The sequence below is a fragment of the Pogona vitticeps genome, chromosome 6 (genome assembly GCF_051106095.1).
Source record: "Pogona vitticeps strain Pit_001003342236 chromosome 6, PviZW2.1, whole genome shotgun sequence".
NCBI classification, from domain to species: Eukaryota; Metazoa; Chordata; class Lepidosauria; order Squamata; family Agamidae; genus Pogona; species Pogona vitticeps.
This window is the reverse complement of record NC_135788.1, coordinates 38,574,304-38,598,971: the sequence shown is the minus strand read 5'-3', so window position 1 is coordinate 38,598,971 and position 24,668 is coordinate 38,574,304. Positions and strand designations below refer to the sequence as shown.

Below are 24,668 nucleotides of genomic sequence, written 5' to 3'. Positions count from 1 at the left end.
CCAGTTTAAAAATAGATGTGATAAATATGTACAGTGCATGGCCTCAGCATTCCAGAAGTTGTGTGAAGACCAGAAAGAAAATCTGAAACATTTGTTTATATTGAATTAACTCATATGAACTCTTCATCTTGTTGTTTTAACTCATTCAGATTCTGCATAGAGAGCTATAGTGTTTGTAAAAATTCATTTAATCTAATATTTTCAAATTACAGTACAATGAAAATTGCTATAGTAGTTCTGCAATATTATTATGTAGTGTATTCCCACAGAATACAATTTCCCTCATTTTTCTAAGTTTACAGCAATTTCTGCTTTTCATATCAATGCCTAAATGACAGAAGGTGTACTGGTACAAAAAAAAAAGCAGTCTTCTAGTCTTGTAAAAATTCATCCAGCCTGACTTGTATTACATCTTATCCCAGTCCTCTTAATAATGGACTATCCTGCTTCTGGCTTCAAGCAGAGGCTTTTACACAACAAAGCTACGTAAGATTTAACTCCATGAGCTAGCATTCTGCTAGAATCATGTAAGATAAACCAACAACTGTGTAAACAGTTTGCCTGTTTTTGCCAGGTGATTATTGTGCGCTCAAATGTCACATACTCGATCATCCACTTGATTGTTTGCCTGGGTGAATAAAAAGATGACAGTAAAAATGTGAAAACTCCCCACACAATTTCCCATATATACACACAGAGTGTTTCACAAATTAATTCTGGGTAAAGTGTGGAGACTAAAATATGAGCTCTCTCCCTAAGCTATAACTCATGTTTTAATTTAAAAAAAGCTTCCTATGCTCAGACACTTAAGAAACCGGCAAGTTACATTTCATCCTTGTTTCAGTAGACAGGGTTTTTGAAAATCAGTTGATTGCTAAATTAAATTTAAATCTATGCTATATCACCATGGTGAAAGGAATGTTCTGGAGTGTAAAGTTGGATTCTTTTCTGCTTGCAAGTCTTAACTCTGAGGCTAAGAGTACAGAGCTCATTGAAACTAATAGGACAAGTTTTACAGGATCAAGTTATAGCTGTGATGACAGAAAACTCTCTCATTTGCACTATAACAGGGATGGGGAACCTTTTAACCTTAGATATTACATTCCAACACTGGGTGGTGCTATGGATATGGAAGGGTCTAAAGAGACATGAGCATAGCCATGCATAGGGATTCCTACTTTGGACATCTCCACCTCTATATATTGTATATCTACCCAGAAGTAAGCCTCTGTGCAATAGTTTTCTAGGTTACAAAGTGTTTCTCAATTCCATCAGCAGCCTACCAGGCTGACAGGTGAAACAGAGGGGCCTCAGATGCAGCATTTGGTGCTGCTTAGAACTGGGTTGCGCATTGGTCTTATCAAAAATTTCCCCAATGTCTCTCATATCTTGTTTTTGCCATTTTTAATCCATAAGTTCTTGCACCTTTTTTTGACTCTGCTGAAACCAGAATTTATTTCTTGTAGTGGTTTATATTGGAGTGGCAAGTTTAATGTTACGAGGTTTCCCAAGCTTTAGTGCTGTAGCAACAGCCAAGAAAGCTCATAGATTGACTACGTTGATGTATGTCTCTATGAGTTTTGTTGGTTTCAAAGGCAAGTGTGTGGTTGGTGGCATCCCATATCTTCTGGCTGCAAATGTAGTGATAAATAACTGAAGCACTTTAGCACAAGATGGTTAAGAGAATGAGAGAGTTCTGTGATCTTCTGCCACAAAGGAACAAAAAAGGAAAAAGAAAAGGTAAATCAGTATATCATGTGGAAGACCTCTCAATTTCATCCATCAGCTTCCCAGACTAGATGTTAAACAGCCCCCTACATGAGGTCATGACTGGAGAAGATTCCTCCATCTGAATCCAGCACAGGGACTGAAGATTTCTTGGTTTTGCCCTGGAGCATCTTCAACTATTCAGTACAATTATTCTGTTGTTCATCTTGCCATTATTAAAGTAGAATGAGGCAAGAGACAATGAATTGCTTGTTAGCTGATGAAAGCAAATTTGTCTTGCACAAATCTAATGTTCGCAAGGTGCATATTCAGATATTCAGCTGCTGTTTCTTTTCCTGTAGCCCTTCAATATATATAGGTAAAGAAGAGTGAATTAAGTCATGGCTTCAAAATTAAATCTAAATTTCTATTTCTAGCTTTGTTAAATTGTCTGCCACTTCATAATTTTTTTTGAAAAGTCTGCATTTGTAATGTATCATGGAAATGTGTATGGCCAGGAAAGTTGGCTGGAAGTTGGAATCACATTCCCTTTGTTATCTATAGAACTAAGATTTTGGATTTTTATGTGAAATGGGTATGACTGCAGCAGCCTTCCCCAACCTGGTGTCCTGCAAATGTTTTGGACTGCACCTCCCATGATCCAGCGTGACTAATGGATTACAGTATCACTACTGTCTTATAAACTTTAATATATTACTGTAAAATGAGACTACCATCACATATTATGTTATGGTAGTCTAATTTTAGTAGTTATGATACTTTGTAGTTACGATACTCTGAGATAACTCAGATCTAATGCAATGAAATTTAGGTCAATTTTAAAATCAACATATTTTGTAGAAACTTGAGGTTTTATGGCTGGGGAAAGGGTGAAAGATTTATTTCTATATTTATTTAAGTTGTAAAGAGCCCCATGGTGCATAGCATCCTCTGGGTGGGTTACTACTGTAAATTCAATCAAATGAAACTCCAAATAAAGCAAACATATAATTTAAATCGAATAAAGATATATAGGCTTGAACGTCCTGGATTGTAAGACATCTTGATTCATAAACGTTTTGGTTTCAGTAAAAACAGAACTGCATGGTCCTTGTGTGATACAAAGGTGAGGATGGGTGATACTTTTGTTGGACCACTAAAAAACTAAGCAAACAACTATGTTGTTGTTTAGTTGTTAAGTCGTGTCCAACTCTTCGTGACCCCATGGACCAGAGCACACCAGGCCCTCCTGTCTTCCACTGCCTCCTGGAGTTGGGTCAAAATCATGTTGGTAGCTTCGATGATGCTGTCCAACCATCTCGTCTTCTGTCGTCCCCTTCTGCGCTTGCCTTTACACTTTCCCAACATCAGGGTCTTTTCCAAGGAGTCTTCTCTTCTCATGAGATGGCCAAAGTATTGGACCTTCAGCTTCAGGATCTGTCCTTCCAGTGAGCGCTCTGGGTTGATTTCCTTCAAAATGGACAGACAACTAGCTTTTGTCAAATCCGTTTTGCTCAGGTTGCACACCAAAATATTATGGACAATAAATACATATGAGAGTCCCAAATATTCTTGGCAGTTCTGCCCATATGGTTCTCAAAGTTGAGTTCAAAAACACAATTGTCAAACAACATTGGGTCAGGGGTTTCAAATTCCACCCTTGTTAGCTGCTGGTTGAATTTTACTTCCCAACTTCTTAAACAAAAGGCTGCCAAATAATTAGCATTTTCCTTCTCCCCAATTTCCTTCTTTTGAAACTTAAAGTTCTTATTTGGCCAGGGAGAAAGATAATATATAAATGTGGCAAGCCCCCATCAGAGAATTGGGAATAAAATTTGATCTGATTATTTAATATTCTGAATTTTGGTCTTGTTTTATTTGTCCTGATCTGTGACCATAATACAAGTTTCAATGCTGGATATCTCAGTGGTTTTGGTATCTGGCTGAGATTGGGAGTTCAGTTCCCTATTGTGCCTCCTTGACAAGGGCTGGACTTGATGATCCATAGAGTACTGTACCTTCCAGCTCTGCAGTTCAAAGGCGGTTGTTGTTGTTGTTGTTGTTAGTATCATTGTTACTATTATTATGTATCATTAAACTGACTTTATGCTGATATAGTCGAGGGACATGGTGGCGCTGCGGGCTAAACCGCAGAAGCCTGTGCTGCAGGGTTAGAAGACCAGCAGTCACAAGATCGAATCCACGCATCGGAGAGACAGCTCCCGTTGCTTTGTCCCAGCTCCTCGCCAACCTAGCAGTTCAAAAGTATGTAAATGCAAGTAGATAAATAGGTACCACCTTGGTGGGAAGGTAAAACAGCGTTCCGTGTCTAGTTGTGTTGGCCATGTGACCATGGAAACTGTCTACAGACAAACACTGGCTCTACGGCTTGAAAAACAGGATGAGCACCACCCCCTAGAGTCAGACACAACTGGACTAAAAATGTCAAGTGGAACCTTTACCTTTATGCTGATATAGTAGTATTCTACATTGCTAACAATGAAAAACATTGTCTCAAGAAACATAGGGCAAAGACTGGTACAAAAGGAAATAATTACAGTAATTTCTGATCAACTGATCACTGGTTGGGAATAATTGGCTTTCATTCTCTGTGATGTTTTTCTTTTGTGCAGGACAAAAAATAATGTACCCCTGAATGTACAAGAAGTTCTTAGTTTGCTTGATTTTTTATCTTTCACCCAAGCAAACACTCATATCACATTTTTAAAAACAGAGAATGGCATTATATTTATGGAAAATGTCAAGGACAATTAATAGACGACTTTCAAATTTAAATGCATCTCTTCACAAATGAATCTTTTTTAAAAAGTGACATGAGGTTGGGAAGATTCTGTGTTTGTGACAAATGACCAGAGATAAATACTAATGAAGAATGATGGTCCTGCAATTTGTATATAAGTGTGCCATGTTTTCATGGCAGTTTTTGTCATAATGTTACATATTTTACCTTAGGAACTAATGTACAATTTTTGCCTGAAGATTTTTTGTTGCTGTGCCACTTGTCAGAGCAAATTTATGTATCTTTTAACAGGGAAGTGTTGGAAGACAATCATCCATCTCCTGCATAAATGTTCAGGCGAGATGCATACCATTCCCATGAATGTAGAAATAGGTTACATTTGATATATTAATACAAGAATATATTTTTGTTTTTAGATCTGTTCTCTTCATTAGCATTTGAAAGAAAGCAGCAATACATATCTTTGCTATTAAACTAAGTCCAAAATCCTGTTGTGTAGGTATACTGCATAACTTGAAGATGTGAAAACCGTTGTGAAATTTGCAATGAGGCAGAAATCATATCCAACAAGTGGTTCTGGACTTGGGAATTGCATGGGCGTAACTCCCTGTAGGTGTAACTTTACACTTTGCCAAATGTGATAGGATTTCAGCAAAAAATCTATAACAAAGGCAAATAAAGGTCCTCTGAGCATCACAAACAGAAAAAAGGAATATAGTGCTAGACATGACTTTTTAAAAATGCTGTATATATAAATAGGTTTTATATATTTGCCCTTTAAATTAGGGAAACTCAGTTGGCAGGCCACAGGCTGTATCCAGTGCCAGAAACAAGCTCATTTGTGCCTGCTAATTGTAAAGAAGAGAATAAAAAGTGTTTACTTGGTTATCACCTTAAAGAAAAAGAATTATGCATCCATGTGTTCTTCATATAAATGCCACTGGCCAGAATCCAATTTCTGTGGAGAAATGTAAAGATACACTAGTATAATTGTGATGGGCATTATGTCCAGGCAAAGCAGGTTGATTGCACAACTTGTTATTTGATTACCTTTGCAACTCATTGCACAGTTCACTGACAGAAATGCTTCATGAACATCATTTTTACTTTGTCACTATTGTAACTACTGTAGGCATAATACCAAGTTATAGCCATGTTGCTACGCAATAGGATTCTGGCCATTGTGTGACTTGTTGCACATTTCATACACTGTGAAGGGGCAAAGGTGAATTTTTAAAGATATACTGAACATTCAGTAGTTGTACACCATCTGAGGACATGTCTTTCATACCTATACTGGGTAAGCCCACTTTATTAAAGTCTCTACAATAACGTGGGCTTGTCTGGTACAGGTATGGAGGACATGCAGTCAGACAGTACACAGCTACTGACTAGGCTGGATTTTTCAAGAGAACGTAATGTTTGCTAGAGCATGACAAGAATGGCATTTGCTGCCTGACAGAAGAGGTCAGTCATTTAAACTGGGGCATTCCTCCACCTCAAGTTATCATTAGGCAGGTCATGAAGTACAAATTGTGTTTTGTAGCCACTTCACCTTAAAGACAAAATGAAATTCCTCTTCATTGCATTTAAATATAATTCCTCAGTGCCTGCAAGTGACTACTAGTCCCATAAAGGCTTTGTAATGAACATAAAGGCTTTAATTTGCCAGTGTAAACAGAGGCGGACTAGAATATTTTTCTCTAGGTACCACCCTTCTTCCAGTGGCAGTGGTCACAGGCACCTGCTGCCACCAACCCCCAGAAATCAGAACATAAAACTGAACTGTTTATATGCCCCAAAAGCATAGCAGATGGTCATGCTTGGTCCTAGTCTAGGCACGAGATTCAGTTAACCCCAGTTTCTCTTAAAAGCATTACCACAACATAGTAGAAACAAGTAAACATTATTCTGTCATCGAGACAGAGATTCTCCAGTTCTCCTTCTCAGCTACTTCTAAGTTCCATCTCCTAAATCCTTTCTAATTGTGGGCATAGTTGGTTGCCCTTTCCAGCTACGTTCTAATTCATGACCTTTCATTATCAGGTTCTCCTCCTGTCTGTCTCTCTCCATTGTTTTCCCTCTCTATCTGTCTCATAAGAGACACCTTAAAGTTTTTCTGAAATCTTTCATTCCATACTTCAAAGCTCCAAGGGTGTGAATTCTAGAGACACAGGTCTGAGATAACTTCTTTGAACTATAGGTAAAAACAAAATGAAAAATAAAAAAACAAATTAAAAAAAGACAAAAATGTGGTGGCACCTGAGAGACTTGTATTTTAATGTTAAGTTTTCATGAACTATTCAGGTATCAATTGTTTCTGCAGGCCATTTTAGCATGCTGCATATTTCCTGGGTAGACATGGGATATTTGTATTTGTCTCCCAGGGGAAACGAATACGAATACTGTCACCACAGGTGCCTGGACATTTGGACCCTCCCCTGCAAACTGGCTGGTCCACCTTCTGGTTGCCACGTGGCACACCTGGCCATCATAGTTTGTATTGCACCAATTGCAGAAGTAGCCCAGCTGACACTTCCCCACCTTACTGCCCAGCTGACCACTGCAGCAAGGAGGCGGGATGACAAGGCTCCCTGCTTAGCTGCTGAAGTTGGCTGTACAGGGAGGCATGGAAGCATCAGTCAGGCTGCTTCCCGGATTGGCGTGATGAGAATGATGACAGCTGCACGAGCCACGCAGGGACCAGTATGTGGACTGACCATCCCAGGCACCTGTGGTGCCAATGTTCAAATTTGTCTCTCCTGGGAGATTAATATTGATATCCCATGTCTACACCTGAGTCATCTGGCCTCTCCTGGTTAATATATCACAGGGCTTTACTTCATGGACAGTCTGCCTGGAGTCCCTTTGACATGTACATTTCTCCTGATCTCAGTTCCCATAGGAACTAAGTTAACAAAGACACATCATTTATACAAGGAATCAAAATTATATCAAGGTATCATTTAAGCCTTCCATTCGTTTCTCCACAATCACATTGACCAAAGTTCAGCTACTCTGCTCACTGAGCATCCATGAATGTCAGATCCTTTACCTATGGTCAGAGTTTTGCACAAACTGTTTCTTAAATACAAAATACTACTCAGTCTCCTTATCTCATAGCCCTGGTCTTTGTGGGTTTTGGGGGTGAAAGTGTGCCACAAAGTAATTAGCATAGGACTGAAAGTCTTGTCTGGTAACCTTACATAGGAAAAAAGACAAGGCCAACTCCAAATATTTCAATACAGTAGTTAGCTTTTTAAGAGATTATGCATTTTATTTATCATTAGGAAATCACACCATCATGGTAATGAGTTACTTTCTTTATTCAGTGCAAATTTTGAGTAGATACAGTCACATTATAAAGGTTTACATTATGTGCCGTCAAGTCAGAATCAGCTTACAGCAACCCTAATAGGGCTTTCTAAAAACTAAGATGATGGCCACTGACCCCATCATCTCTTGGAAAATAGAAGGGGAAGATATGGAGGCAGTGACAGATTTTAACTTCTTGGGCTCCATGATCACTGCAGATGGGGACAGCAGCCACAAAATTATAAGACAACGTCTTCTTGGGAGGAAAGCGATGACAAACCTAGACAGCATCTTAAAAAACAGAGACATCACCTTGCCGACAAAGATCCGCATAGTCAAAGCTATGGTTTTTCCAGTAGCGATGTATGGAAGTGAGAGCTGGACCATAAAGAAGGTTGACTGCTGAAGAATTGATGCCTTTGAATTGTGGTGCTGGAGGAGACTCTTGAGAGTCCCCTAGACTGCAAAGAGAACAAACCTATCCATTTTGAAGGAAATCAACCCTGAGTGCTCACTGGAAGGACCGCTCTTGAAGCTGAGGCTCCAATACTTTGGCCATCTGATGAGAAGAGAAGACTCCCTGGAAAAAACCCTGATGTTGGGAAAGTGTGAAGGCAAGAGGAGAAAGGGACGACAGAGGATGAGATGGTTGGACAGTGTCATCAAAGCTACCAACATGAATTTGACCCAACTCCAGAAGGCAGTGGGAGACAGGAGGGCTTGGCGTTCTCTGGTTTATGGGGTCACGAAGAGTTGGACACGATTTAACAAATAAACAACAAAAATAGGGCTTTCAGGTAAGTGAGGCATTTAAGGAGTGGTTTTACCAGTTCTACATCTGCAGTGAATTTCCATGGCCAAATGGGGATTCAAACCCAGGTTTCCTGAGAACCATTAAGGAATTTGTATGCTTTTGTTTGAAATCAATGAATTACAGGTATTTCCACCTGTGGCTCGAAATTATATATATCCATGAAATAACCATACTTAAAATTATTCAGTTTCCTAAGGATTATATGTGTACTTTAAAAAACCCTAAGTAGCACTTAGCACTGTAGATCAGCAGGAGATTTCACAGATATAGCCATCATGACTAATGGTGATTGGTAATCTTGTATTCCATGAATGTGTATACATTCCCTTTTAATACTGTATAAGTTGACAACTATCACTATGTCTTGGTGGATGATTCCTTGGAATGGAGATCTTGTATTCTGTCTGTCCTAAGGTTTCCATAATTCAGCTGAATTATAACTTCTAAGGGACGTGGTGGCGGTGCAGGTTAAACCGCAGAAACCTCTGTGCTGCAAGGTCAGAAGACCTGCAGTCGTAAGATTGAATCCATGCGTCGGAGCGAGCCTCCGTTTCTTGTCCCAGCTCCCACCAACCTAGCAGTTCAAAAGCATGCAAAATGCAAAATGCAAGTAGATAAATAGGTACCACCATGGTGGGAAGGTAATGGCTTTCCGTGTCTAGTCGGGCTGGCAATGTGACCACGAAAGATTGTCTACGGACAAAAGCTAGCTCTATGGGTTGGAAACAGAGATGAGCAGCGCCCCATAGAGTTGGACACAACTGGACAAATTGTCAAGGGAAACCTTTACGATTTATTTAACTTCTGCTTATAGTCTTATAAAACAGTGCAGATTGTATCTCCTTAGTCACTTCGTCCTTGCTGTGCATCAGATTAAACATTTCTGTGATGTATACACTTTGGGTTACATTTTTTTCTAAGCTAAAAGTTTCTTTACACAGGAGTAGCTCTATCTCCTTGACCCATTTTATTTGCTTTTTTCTGCTCTGTTTCCAGCTGCACAATTCATTTCACTGATATAGTGATCAGAACAGTACATAATATTCTAAGTATGGTCTCACCATAGATTTGTATAAAGACATTAAAACACTAGCACTTTCATTTTCTTTTCCTGATGACCCACAACATGGGAATTTGTGCTTTTCTGAGCACGTGCATACTGGTTTGATGTTTCCCTTAAAGTATCCACCACTCAAGTATGTGATTTTGTACATTTATGTGTGTGTTCTAGGACAATGGTTCCCAACCCTGGGTACCCCAGGTGTTCTTGGACTTGAGTTTCTAGAAGCCTTTACCACAAGCTTTGCTAGCCAGTTTTTCTGGGAGTTGCAGTTGAACAATTTCTGGGTTACCTAAGGTTCGGAACCATTGTTCTGGGGAATAACAGTTTCCCAATGAGCCCATTAGTATGCGAAGCCTCAGTTACATGAGTGTAAGTGAAATTCAGTCCTATTCAAGCACAACACCTAACCTAAGGTATGCTATTTACTGCCTTTGAATCTGAAGTTTCCATTCTCTGTGTATCTTAAGTGATGGCTCTGTCTTCATGAATTTATTTATTTATGGTTGTGTCTCTTTTAAAAATAAATTTGGTCAAATATGAGGGACTGCTCATGAAATCTGTTCTTGATTTAGAAAACCTGTTTTGGTGAGCAACAACCATATATTTATTTTGGTTCAAAAAGAAATATAAATGAATTCCCAAGTTTTATGGCACTTTGGAAATATGAACTACTTACCACTATTTTGAAGGCAGAGAACAATGAATGTTTTAGTCATGTCAATAAAATGTTTTGTATTACTATGTACTTCAGAACAAAGCTAATGTAATACTACTTAATTTATTTATACAAAGCTCCTTTAAAACATAACCTTAATCTGAAACATGTGGTATCATTTAGTTCCTTATGGCATTATGTGAAATACCTATCTTCTGTCATAAGTGCTTTCCTCTTTAAATGGGGTGGGGCTAGTTTTAAAATTTTACTCGGGAAACATTTGCTCATTCTTTGATGAGACTGGTAATGATGGATAAACTGCCCCTTTCTCTGAAGGATTAATGTGTGAGAATCTTACAATTGTCACTTGGTGAGATAGGATGAACTGAGAAATAGTTGTCTATGGCCACATAGTGAGCTGTGTATCCAAGCAGTAATTTGATCCCAGTTGTTCTTAATAGACATTCATTTTTGTCGGTCTGTAAACTATCAGATTACACACCTGGGTGACCACTCTTATATCAGAATGTGTAGATATAGTATAGCAGCGAGGTAATTCTAGAGTGCACATAATTTGTTTAAGGCAATAACTAGGCCTGCAAAAATCCTCTTCAATGTGCACAGAATCCTCAGCTGTCAAAATGGATGGAGAAAAGAGTCATTGAGGGCAGGGAACGTAACATCCATCTCATTATTCACAGCCTACAGATGCTATTATCTTCCAGAACAGTCAGTATATATTTGACTGAGGGGATTGTTTGATGAAAGATGTTATAAGGCTACCAAATCATTACACCTCTGTGGTCTATACAGCTTACTTACTGCTGCTCCATCTACAGTGGTGCCTCGATGTACAAACTTAATTGGTTCAGGAAGATGGGTGTAAGTTGAAATGGGCGGAAGTTGAAGCACCATTTCCCATTGGAATGCATTGAAATGCAATTACTCTGTTCCAGCCGAAGAAAAAATTTACACATACACACACACACACAAAAATCACTGCAAGACCGGTCGGAAATGCGATTAATCCCTTCCAGCCGAAAGGGGGCGGGGAGAAAAGCAATAAACCGTGCAAGACCCATTGCAAATGCAAACAAGAGAAGGCAAAAAATTAATCAAGCGTGGAAGACCTAATGCAAAGAAAACAAACCAAAAACCAATCAGCTGTGCAAGACCCATTGCAAACGCAAACAAGAGAAAGCAAAAAGCAATCAAGCAGATCATGCAAGATCGGAAATGGGGGAAAAAAGTAAAAAGCAAACAAACCCCCCCAAGACCCATCGAAAATGGGGGGGGATTCAAAAAGCGAGAAAACCCCCAAGATGCATCACAGCACCGAAACATAACCCCCCAGCTCAAAACCACACTGCAAAAACACCCAGAACAGTTTTAAAAAGCAGAAAATAGCACCTTACTTTACAAGGCAGCCCAAAGCCTCCCTGCAAACACACACACACGCTCTCAGAAGCAGAAGGAGGTAGTCCCAAGCCTCTGAAGCCTCCGGCGATCTCTAACTGCTGGGGCGAAAGAACTACAAAAAAGCAGCTTCATCGCCACCTACAGTTAGCAATTTGAATTTCCCACCTTTCCCCCCTATCTTTCATAAGTGGAAGCTCTGGTTGCAAGTAGAAGCAAAATTTTTGCGGCCGGAGCTGGTCATAACTCGAAATGGCCATAAGTAGGGGCATTCGTAAGTCGAAGCACCACTGTATTAAGTAAAAATAATAAATGTAACATTACTGTAATAGGATTAAGTAATATTATAGCAGTATTAAAATTAAAGCTCAAATTGTTTTGGAAGTAGCTGTATTTCCAGTTGTAGATGGGAATATTTATGGAGCTATGGTGGTTTGCCTAAGGGAAGCCTACATTTGAGTGTAGGCTTTAATCAAGAACTTTCAGCTTGTGTTCTCAATTGGTACTACACTATCCTGAATGAGAAATTTCAATTTGCATAGGAGGACTGGCATGAGGCTATGCAAATGCAGTTTTGATTAACAGCCAAACACAAACAAGATTTCATTACTGACAAGGAATGCATTGCAAATTATTTGCATAATTCCAGTGGTGGCAGGGAACTGACATATATTTCAGAAATTGCAACTTGTCATTATCTTTCATCTCAACCACTTCCTGCTTCTCTGATTCAAGGGGAACAAACTGGTGTGTAGTGTTCTTAGAATGACAAGAGTTTCAGAAAATGCAACTCACCAGGATTATCCACCACTTGATTAATCCTGGGATAACAAAAGTTGCATTTGTACCCATTGTCAGCATCCTCATTATCATTCTCTTAAGGTTCAGTTGTTTACTTAAACATATTATCAACAGTAGAGCACATCATTTGTGTGCGTGCACATGTATCAAAGCACATGAGTAGTTTGTACTGAATTTGCAGTGTGAGCTACGTATTTACAGCTTGAGTACACTTCGAGGAAAAAGACAGGGTATTAAATAAATAAATAAATAAATAAATAAATAAATAAATAAATACATACATACATACATACATACATACATACATACATACATACATACATACATACATACATACATACATACATACATACATACATACATACAATGTTGTTTGGGCATGCAGGGGGAAATGAACCAAAAAGTTGGCAAGGTGTTCTAAAGGTTCAGAAAATCTTACTTGTTAGGCCCTCTCACCTGAACCACAGCTTATACGGCCTAAATTGCTACTGCTCACATAGTCCAAATAGGTTTGCATTGTCTTCCTGAGGTAAGAAACAATCTCCTTACAGTGGTGCCTCGCTAGACGATTACCTCACAAAATGGTTAATTTGCTAGACAATGAGTTTTTGCGATCGCTATAGCGCTTTGCAAAGCAGTCTTTCCTATGGGCGATTTCCGCTGGATGTTTCGGACCATGATTTACAAGACTTTTTTTAAAGGGACCGATTTTCACAAGACAACAATTTTGACAGCTGAGTCTGCGACTCGCAAAATGGGTGTTTTCGCAAGACAGCGATTTTTACAGTGGATCCGCGCTTCGCAAAACGGTTTCTCTATGGGCGATTTTCACAAAACAACAACGATTTTTCCCCATTGGAACACATTAAACGTATTTCAGTGCATTCCAATGGGGAACCACATTTCGCAAGACGATGTTTTCACAGCGATTTTCGCTGAAAAAATTAACATTGTCTTGTGGGGCACCACTGTATTTGTATTTTCCTCATTTATAAGGTGGCAATTCAGAAAGCTGATCCTGAAAAGATACAACTAGCAGACAATTTGTTTGTCCAAACTGCCCATTAGATAACAAATCAATGCATTATACTAGCTTCACAGTGTTTCTCGTGTGCTTTAATGCAGGGGTGTGATAACTTTGGCAAGGCCCAGAGGGCCACTTTTTCACCCACAGTATCTGCCATGTGCTGCATCAGGACTGAAAATACAATCAATCTGTCAGTCAAACAATTTAAAATTAAAATGTACAAAATCAAAACTGTAAGTATTCAAATGTCTCCTGCTGGGGTGTTTTTTTTTTCTTTTCTTTCTTTTTTGATGTTTGAGAAGACCCCCCTGCCATTTTTTTGCTGGACTGAACTGGTCTACTCCAAATGCCTTCATGTAGCTCATAGTGTGTTTCCCCGAAAATTCGACAGGATCTTATATTAATTTGCAGTAAGGCTTATTTTCAGGGGATTTTTTTTTCATGTACAGCAACCTACAGTTATTCAAACACAGTCATGTCATCATCTTCTGGTTGCTGCACAATGGTGGAGGCCAGGGTTTCAATTAACTGGGGCTTATTTTTGGCATAGGACTTATATTATGAGCATCCTGAAAAAATCATAGAAGGGCTTATTTTCAGGTTTGGTCTTATTTTCGAGAAAACAGGGTACATGCACTTTCTCCACCTCCCACTTTGGTTAAAAGTAGTTGCAGGAGCATGAACTGGAGTTTTCCTGATGTATACATTGCTTTTCCCCTCACTTCCCAGCCCAGTGGTGAGCCATACAGTTGGAGCAGCTGCATTGGCAATCAGGTACCTCATATCTTACACTGGACCTGTGCATCTAAGCTGTCCAGTGGTCTTGTGGGCAGAGCATCCGGTATGAGTTAACCTTATCTGAACAGCAATACTCTGGAATTCATTTGATTCTGTATGCTCAGCAGTGTTCTTCTAACTATGTTGTTCATCTGACCTTAGCCTAGCATGGGCAAATTTGCAACTCTCATTCTAAAATCCTGAAAGTGTGACATTTGTCTTTCATTCGCTTTCCTGAGGAAGCAGGCATCAATTCCTGCCATGATGCAGTTCAACACGTAAACTGTAACTGTAGTGTAAAAGAGAAAGCTTTTTCTGTCATCCAGGTGCCGTGTGTATTTAGTGCAGTTGCAGGGCTGTCAGGAAGCTAGATGATTCATAGCATTTGGGGGGAAGATACCGTGAGGTTTCCTCTGCTATTAAAAAAAAATAAGCTGAATAAATTGACTGCTTTTCTGTCTTGCCTTCTCTGTCAGCATTCAGCTCATGTGCAGAACTGATTCTGTCTTATTTGCATTTGAAATAGTTTGTGTTGTCTTTGTTTTTTTTTTCTTTATTTTGATGTCTAATAATTGAAATATTGGCACTATGTGCCTAACATCTGTGGGTGTGAGGGATGCCATTTCTTGTTCTAATGCCATTCTTTTTTAAATAATAGAATTGTTTTGAACTTCTAATTATGGGCACATGTGGCAACCCCAATAGGTATCTCTTTTCATCTGAGTGATGAATTTACCTGTTGTACTGTTGTATAAAAAAAGCAAACAGCCAATTACTGTATATACCTGAGTATAAGCCAACCCAAATATAAGCTGAGGCACCGAATTTTACCACAAAAAATGGGAAAACCTATTGACTCGAGTATAAGCCGAGGGTGGAAAATGCAGCAGCTACTGGTAAATTTCAAAAATAAAAATAGATACCAATAAAATTACATTTATTGAGGTGCCAGTAGGTTAAATGTTTTTGAAGATACTGCCCTTCTGAGCTGCAAGACACACTTCACTGCCTGCAGAGGGAGGACTCATACTGGATGCTGTGCTTATCTACTGCTCTACTGCTGCATAACAAGATGGAGGGAGACGGAGGATGGAGGAGGAAGGTGGGAGGAGGAAGGTGGGTGTAGAGTACCATCACCGGATGATGATTTCTCGTCTGTTTGGCTCCACCAGATGTTGAACATTTCTGTTTACTTTGGCTTGCTGGATTTCTTTCACTTCGAATCCCAGAATCAGAAAATTTATCTTTACTTGGCTTACTGGATTTTTTTCACTTCGAATCCCACCACTGCCACCACTTTATGTAGCACACCCACAGCTCCCCTGTTTGTTTTCCCTAACACCCAGGTTCGCCTTTGAGCACTATTTTTTTTCTTTTATTCCTTTTTACGCTGCCACCAGAGGATATTCTCCTCACTGTACCAAATAAGAATACTGAATCGATGCTGTCGATTATAATAATATTTATTTATGGATATGAAGTTGAAGCACATAAGGAAAATCGTGAAGGTTCTTGTAGTCTTGTAATATTTATTCCTTAAACTTGCTTTGGATTTCAGATATGCTTATTGATGTAGATTCACTTTAATCAAGCTGTTACAATAGTCAGACTTTTTATTTAATTCTTATCACTTTTAAATATTTTTCTAACTATCCTTCATAACACTTCCAGTCTCTCTCTCTATATATATCTGTCTCTTCTTCTCTCTAACTGTCCAACTCCCTAACTGCTCTAACTGTCCCCAAACTGTCTTTATTTCTCTCTCCTAGTTCTGTTGGTTCCACCCCTCCTGTCCTGTCATAGGCTCCCAAACCAGAGCTCTAACTTAACAGACAGGAGTGACGTGTGACCTGTCTGTCACAGTGGGTACATAGAATATGTAGAAGAAGGAGGATGGGAGTGTCCTGGAAGCGGAAATGCAGCGTACTTAACCCCGGTCATCAGACCACCCACAGAGGTTGCAGGCGCCCATAGATGAGTGGGGGAGTCCAGAGAACACCTGCACTGCAGGGGAGAACATGTAATTTTGACACTGACTTGAGTATAAGCTGAGGGGGGGTGCTTTTTCAGCAAAAAAGTGTGCTGAAAAACTAGGCTTATACTCGAGTATATACAGTATACCCTTTTAGTAAAGAAGGAAAGTTCAGGATTGGAGTCAAACTGTTATCCGTCCTACTAGGGAAGTCTGACTGAAGTAAATATTGTCCGGGTTGCTCAGGCCATTAGTTCTGAAATACATATTTTATACTTACTGTATGTCTACATTGCAGAATAAATAACTGCACATTGTCTTTTCCATGTTACCTTGTTTCACTCATCATTATCATCCTCCTTCCATAGGAACCTACCCGGCAGTTAAGATCTAGCCAGGGGGGCCTTTTGAAAGAGCTGTCCCTTAAGGAGGTAAGAGGGACGGCTTGTAGACAAAGGGCCTTTTCGGCAGCTGCCCCCAGACTATGGAATGCCCTCCCGACTGAGATTCGTCTGGCGCCGACGCTGATGACATTTCGGCGCCAGGTCAAAACCTTCCTGTTCCAGAAGGCTTTTAATTGAAATAATATTAGCTGTGGGTCTGATGGCAATTTTAATTGTATTTTAATTATTTTATCTTTTACTGTATTGAATTTTAATTATTGTAAGCCGCCCAGAGACCTCTGGGTAGTGTGGGCGGCATATAAATTGAATAAATAAATTGAATAAATAAATAAATAAATCATCAAATTTTTATCTTGTTTTCCAACTGCAGAATAGCACACAAGGCATCTTAAATACTTTATTAAGTGTAAATTAAAAAAACAAGGTGAAGGCAAATTGAACAATAAAATAATTGAAATGGCATAACTATTAATCCATTAAAATTTATGCAACTTTTTTTGTACAGCAGAGAGACAACGAATTTGTAGAAGCTTGGAGAATGTTCTTGAAATACTGTTTTCCAGCTTCATCCCTTCCCCTATACTGCACTCCTCATACGTTAAAGAGAGTACTTATTCCTCAAAATTAATCTGATTAATCCCATTTCCCCTCTCACATTAGATTTTCTTTAGGTACATGCAGCAGATGTTGGACTTGCAAATTAAACCTGTATTTATGTTCCTCTGACCAGTCACAAGTAAAAGGATATTCAGAATTTCAAACTCATTTGAAACTACATGTTCTTTACTTATTTCTTGTATCAACTTTTTCTGGGAAAGTCAAATCCCAAATGCATTGATATCATCTGTTGAGAGCTAGTTCTTCTACATCTTTCTATCGATTGACTATTTCTTTTTTCATCACTACCAATAGGGACGTGATCGAGTCTTAATGAAGCAGTTTTGTCACTTACTGAAAGATTTGTGGTAGTTATGTGAAGAACAGATCAAGAATGTTTTAAATTAGGAAGATGTTCAGTTACAGTGTTGTGTGAAAACCCACAATTAATTGCACATATGGGAAAATAACTCCAGATTTTAATTTTTGAGATATGAGCTAGTGTAATGGAAGTTAAATATCAACAATCGTTAGAGGAAGGAAGCTTTTCCTTACTGGTAGACCACTTACTGGTCAACAAATCAGAAACAAATTATTGAAGATCCCAGAATTTGACATGGAGATAATTCAGGAGCAAGTAAATTGACATCTCATATCCTTTGAGCAACTTCTGGTTTCTAATCTCCCTGCCATGAAGTGTAAATCCTCAAGGATTGTCAACAACTCTTAAAAGCCACTGATGGACAATCAACAGACCAGACTGCTTACATTTTTGTTACGTTTTATCTTCTGTCCCCCCGAGCATTATATAAATGTCTGTCTGCTAAGGCTAAAATCCATGTATTTGAGGAAGTGGACTGAGGTCTGGAAAAGCTTATGGCAAATAAAACATGTTAAAGGTGCCACAGGACTCTTTATTGATTGTTTTTTCTCCAGCAGACTAACAGAGCAACCTCCTTTATGTCTCTACTATATATTCCTTTGTTCATTCTGCTTTTGTTTTCTCAGACATCTCTTCCCTACACCAAGATTTGTTAGAGGGACAGATGAAAGGAAGTACTTCACCGTGTGCATATTTAAAATGGTGGAATTCACTGCAACAAGATGTAGTAATGGTCTATTGGTTACTTTAAAAAAAATTAAAAATAGGTGCAAATTAGTTTGGGAATGGATTAAAAATCTGAGAGAAATGACACTGACTTTCATGAAAAATCCAATTTTCCACATGCTGGAAGCTATTAAACAAATATAGTGAATTTATAAAGGCAGTTTTAAAAGTGTAATTAAACCCATATTCTTAACATCCTGAAATTTTGTCTCTCCTTCATATTTTAATCCACTGGATATTTCCAGTTTCTTCTTGCTTTTGATAAAGCAGGAACATGCTGTTTGCACTTAACAGTACTATATATCGCATAATGTTATGTAAGTAGAGATTTTTAAAAATCTTTTATTTTCATTTTTTAAGGAATGTTTGCCCATATGCTTTCTTGGAATGCAGCATACAACTGCAGTGAGACATTTATTACTCTGTATTTAAAAAAAAACAAAATAACTGTAGTTCATCCGACATGTGGTACATTTGAAACACTTCTGTTCCTGTAAGACAACTTGTAAATTAAAATGTAATCTATCTTGATTTTATAGATTCAAGATGCAGCAAGTCGGGGCTTGAGGTTTGTTGGACTCATACCGCAGTATGTTTCCCAGATGAACTCCAAAAGCATCAGTGCTGTAACTTCTACAAGCAACAGCTCCAGAGAACTAAAAAGTGACAAAAATCCATCAGACTCTCCTGTGGATTGCGCTTCCCTCGATCAAGAAAAACCAGATTGCACTAATGAATGCAGTATCCCAGCAACAAGGGAAGAAAATACTGACCCCAGTGAAGACCTAGGAGGTGAAGGGCAGATTTCTGAACGGCTCAGTTTAAGCTCAGCTGGTGAAAATGGAGGGCAACTTCAAGGTGAGTGTACAAGTGCTTGCCCAAGGCTGCTGGAGATAGGTTAGCACAGTGCTGTATGCAATAAAATATATTACCTCAAATCCTGTTGCACACCTGTACATCGGCAACCATGTTAGGGAAGGTGCAGCAGGATGAAAGTGCTGTTCACAAAGCACTTCTGCATGCATGCTGCGCAGCAGGCAAAACAAGAGTCACACAGTCGATTGCACAATCTGGACTTCTTGCATTGGTATAACTTTACGTTACATCGGGTTGAACAGGATTTTAGCCACGGAGAGTTCCCAGCTAGACATGGTATTCAGAAGGAATGAGCTACCTGTACTTTGGTGCTGATTTTTATTGGTGGTAAGATTATTAATAAGTAAAATGCTTTATAATCTTAAAAGTTTACCAATCCCAGTTGGTCAATCTCCATTTTCACATTTTAATTAACTCACACATTTTCCCCACTGAGTAACGCATTTTTGAACACATTCAACTGTATGTATTTTATCCATTTTCATTTTAAATTTGTATAACTTGGTGCACATAATTATGGCTAATTGATGAGCTGGAAGGGAGCATCTCAGTTACACTTTTTCAGGGACTATTGTACCTACAAAATTCTTCATCCTTTGTTTTTTTTCTTCTTATAGCATTTCAACAGATGGTTAACAGCCAATTTAAAAACAGAATACTAGGGGTACAGAATATTAGGTGATCGTTGGTGGAGTCAATAACTATATTAACATTAAGCCAAGGTATTTTATTTTTAAAATATAGGTTTTTACTCTCTGTGATTGGGTTCTTCAAAAAATGTTTATAGCTCTGAGTTTCGCGCAGGAAAATGACTTGTAGACTCCTTCAGATTATTTATGGAATTACTGTATTTTTTGCACCATAAGACTCACTTTTTCCCCACAAAACAGGGGTGTGGAAAGTCTGTGCATCTTATGGAGCGAATAAAACAGATTATATTTTCCTGTTTTCTTCTCCTAAAAAATTGGTGCGTCTTATGGAAAGGTGCGTCTTATGGAGCGAAAAATACGGTATTTGGGACAACTTTAGGGTAATCAACAACAACTTTGGGTAGATCCATGTAAGTTAACTCGGGCAAATGGCCACTTATCTCAACAGATATATTTGCACGCCCATTGTCCTTTAATAATGGGGTGCTGGTCCAAAACATTCTTTGTCCATCATCTTCCGTAGCGGAGCACTCCTCACGGCGCACACCATGCCACAGCAGGAGTGTCGAGCCCAATCCCCTTGGGTGGTGGTCAGTTGTAGGTGGGGTCTGGGCTTACCACCTTCTTCCAGTGTCCACGACCCCTCAGAAAGACCACCACAGTCCATTTGGGAGTCTTGGTAACAATGACTCCCTCTTTATTCTGCTCTGGATCTGGCAACAATCCTCCCACTTTTAGATTTGGGAAGTCCTTCAGCAGATGACTGGTGCACTCATATTCCCTTCTCATTCCCCCTTTCAACAACTCTCCCGAGATACTACACTGTCGTTCCCCCTCTCCTCTTATATCCTCCTCCCAAACTGGGAGCTATAGCTCCTCCTCTTTCCCCTTCCCCTCCTCTACCAAACACACCTCTGTTTTAACCCTTTCTTCTCTCTTTATCTCTGTTTTCACCTCTGTTAAGTTTTCTTTTAATTCTACAGGCTCACTTTCCCCTTTTGGAGGAGATGGCGCACTCTCCTTTTCTGGTCCTCCCTCATACTCTCCTGGGCCATACAGGCTTTCAAGAAGGATTAGACAAACAATTAGTTTAAAGTGAAAGGAAAGAAAAATACCTGTGGGATTACAGTGGGTCCACTGCCTTCTGGATTTGCTTGTTGTTATTGTTTCTTCTCTGCAGATCTAATGTTTTCTAATCTTCAGTGTTTATGTCTTTTTGCTTCTCACTGAAAAAAGGGGTGTTAATAATAATTCACACAGAAATTTGCTGCTTCCAGATAGAAAGACCAAAGCTCAAATTCTATTAGATGCAGCACAGATCAATTCACAATACAAAGCTAGACAGGATGTGTGGAGAGCTTATATATATATTTGTGATTATGACAGTTCCTTCTACTTCTCTTTTAATTGTAAAATTTGGGCCAGACTCCATTGAAGAAGCATAGAGCATTATGCCCTGCAGACTAAATGCTCCATGCAATCACTTACGTAGAGGTTGCAAGAGCCAGTGATCACTTCATTGAAGCAACAATGCTTCCATGTGCAGAAAAGTGTAGGGAATATCCCTGTTCACAAACATTGAGGAAAAACAACTGTTTGCCCGATGAACTGGCAGTAAAAACCAAATAGGATTCTACCCATAGTCAATGCTTCTAAAGTAAAGATGGGGACAAATATAAAAAGGGATTGGTTTTTCTGATGAATATAGCCGATTCATTAAATATTCATCGATCCGTATTTGCGGGTTCCAGACACGCCCATGAATACAAAGGGATAAATATTTACCTGTTTTTATTTATCCTTCGTATTAACAAAAAAGCCCATTGCAGTTCTTCAAGTGGTCATCTGTGATTCACACAATGGGGGTTCCTTCTGAGCCTGTGTGGACATCTTCACAACATTCCAGAGCCTAAAATTCCATTAAATCCCACCCTCTCTGTAGAACAGGCTCTCCACCCCTATAAGCTGATCCTCAGCTTCCTCTCAGCTGCCACTGAGATAACACCTTTGGATCTTTCTGGAGCAGTTTTCAATCTTAATTTATAAATAGTACTTATGTATTTCTTAGTCATTCATCCTTAGTTTGTTGTTGTTGTGAGTTTCTGTATTTTAAAAAATACCATTATTATTGCATTTGAGGCCTTTCCTGCCTTTTATGGTCCCAGTGGGCCTGTTTAGAAAGTATGTTTCTTGGACTAACAAAATATCCATCACTGGGTGCCTATACTGAGTGAGGGGAACTAAATTCAAAACTGCCAGATTTGTAAATAATGTACAAAAGTAGCCATCAAGAATAGGCAGTCTTGGCTGAAGTTTTACTTGTGAGAGAAAACCCTCTAAGTAGTAGACACCATATCAAAGCAGACAGTGGCCTCAGTGCAATACTCTATCCAAGGAAGTGCTTATGGAAGCAGTCTTAATCTACCTCAGCAGATATGCCATCCCAGGCAGTCAAAGTCATCCAGCTAACACATGCTCTCAAATCCAAAGACAGACCAACTACATTGAAATCAGCATTGGCACTCGAGTTTGTCCTCCATTCCACAATTAATCTTATCCTTACTTCAAAAGAAATATTTTAAAAATCTACCCATTCAGATGCTAACCAACTCAAAAAAGTCAAAGATGAAACAGAAACCTAAGAAGATTTAAGTCATATTAAACTGTGTCTCAAAATGGTTGTTGTGGGTTTTTCGGGCTCTTTGGCCGTGTTCTGAAGGTTGTTCTTCCTAACGTTTTGCCAGTCTCTGTGGCCAGCATCTTCAGAGGACAGCACTCATCAGAGCACAGAGTGCTGTCCTCTGAAGATGCCGGACACAGAGACTGGTGAAATGTTAGGAAGAACAAGCTTCAGAACACAGCCAAAGAGCCTGAAAAACCCACAACAACCATTAGATCCCGAACGTGAAAGCCTTCGCGAATACAGTGTCTCAAAATCTTCAGCCCAGCAATGCTCCCTGCAAGGCAAGGAACTCAAAGACCTAGGCTGCCTAGGATCCATTTTGGAGTGGGAAATGTCCCAAGTACAGGCCTTGTCACTGGCCTTCAGGCAGTCCCCAAAATAGAGCCAACTAATGCAGTGAGCCCTGAGTCAACTCTTTCCACTCTGAGAGAGCCCTAGAGCCACACATGAAGAGGACTTGTCTACTTTTATGGACTGACAATAACTGTCCTCTTCAGATTCCAATTTGATAATGAAGGAGTTCCTTGAAACAAAAAGGGCTGCACAAGTTGCATCATGTTAAGGCGGACAAGTACCAGAGGGAATATATCTTCTTCCCTACTACTTTGGAGCCATGCCACATTTTTATCCTGTTCCAGAGTAGTATTTTCCACCACCCTTCCTGGAATACCAGAGGGTGCAGAGAGCAGTACAGTAGTGCCTCGCTTAATGATTTTAATTGGTTCCAAAAAAACATCGCTATGTGAAAACATCGTTAAGCGAAACACCATTTCCCATAGAGATGCATTGAAAACCGGATAATCCGTTCCAATTGGAATGGATTACCATCCTTAAGCGAAAATCCCCATAGGAAAAAACGTTAAGCGAAACCCATCGAAATGCATTGAAGCCTATTTCAGTGGGGGAAAAAATTCACAAAAAATTCAAAAAGACTCAGAACAAAGCCAAATTAAGTTCACAAAGGTTTTATTAGGTGCACTAATGATTCCAAGCATTTTAAACATTTTTAAACATTTTAGAATATTTTAAAAATAGCAAAAACGGGGCTGTAAAAAAAACATTAAGCGAAACAAGGGGACCTAAAACTGTCATCGTTAAGTGAAGCATGGTCCCAAAATCGTTAAGCGAAAATCGCCCATAGGGAAAATCGTTAAGTGAAGCACAAGATCACTCTGAAAAAGCCATCGTTAAGTGAATTTTTCGTTGTACGAAGCAATCATTAAGCGAGGCATCACTGTACTTTAACCTATGCATTGATGTCAGCACCGTATGCTCATCAGTTCATGCTTTCTGAAATGCTGGCATTAAAATCACCACAACTGGATGGACCTCATAGACACTCAGTATCAAAATCTCCTAAAGTCTGAGAGGCCATCTTTACATAATATCTTGGTTGGTTTTGAGATCCCTGGTTGTAACCAGCAACTGTTTGAAGGTAGTGTTTCACCCTTCCAGCTGGATGCCTCCAAGAGAAGGTGATATTGATCACAGACATGATAAATGATGTCAAAATCTCCAAAAGCAACAACTCACAAGCACAAGTCTACCTTTGTATTCTCTTCCTCTCTGAACAAGTCACCAACACTGGAACCCACTCTGATTCAAAGATCTTGAGAGCATTCCTTGTCAGGATCCCCTAAGAGAAAAAAATATTGAAACCAAAAATATCAGGAGTAGAGATGGGCACAGTTCGTGCCAGTTCGTTTTTTGGCCAAACAGTTGTTTGGCACCTCCCAGCCCTGCCTCCTCTGGCAGGCCCTCACTCAGCAGCAGTGCCCAGAGAAAGTGGGGCTGCCTCCAGCAGGCATTGCCTCTGAGTCCATGTTTTTCATTTTCTTAATTTTGTCTTGGTTTACCCCTATAACTTGTTATGCCTTGCATATAAATGACAAGATTGTATATCTTATCTACAAGTATGCAGTTAGCTTTTAATGAACATATAAATGTGTTTCCATTTACAATAGGATTCAAAACATAATTACTGATGTTGAAATAATGTTGGATTCTTGTTTAATATGTATATGTTGTATTGTAAAGTCCTT

General features: G+C 39.2%; 1 protein-coding gene across 3 annotated transcripts in view; it reads left to right on the top strand.

Annotated features, from left to right (window-relative positions):
- RFTN1 (raftlin, lipid raft linker 1) overlaps positions 1-24,668 on the top strand; it is a 135,886-nt gene that overhangs the window by 61,590 nt on the left and 49,628 nt on the right. For 2 of the 3 annotated variants that reach the window (XM_020780138.3, XM_078377248.1), the window contains exon 5: positions 18,957-19,275. In XM_020780138.3, the coding sequence (XP_020635797.3) occupies positions 18,957-19,275 (319 nt within the window). Of the gene's footprint in view, positions 1-16,676; positions 16,740-18,956; positions 19,276-24,668 lie in introns of all 3 variants that reach the window. The other variant, XM_078377249.1, reaches the window with a different exon arrangement.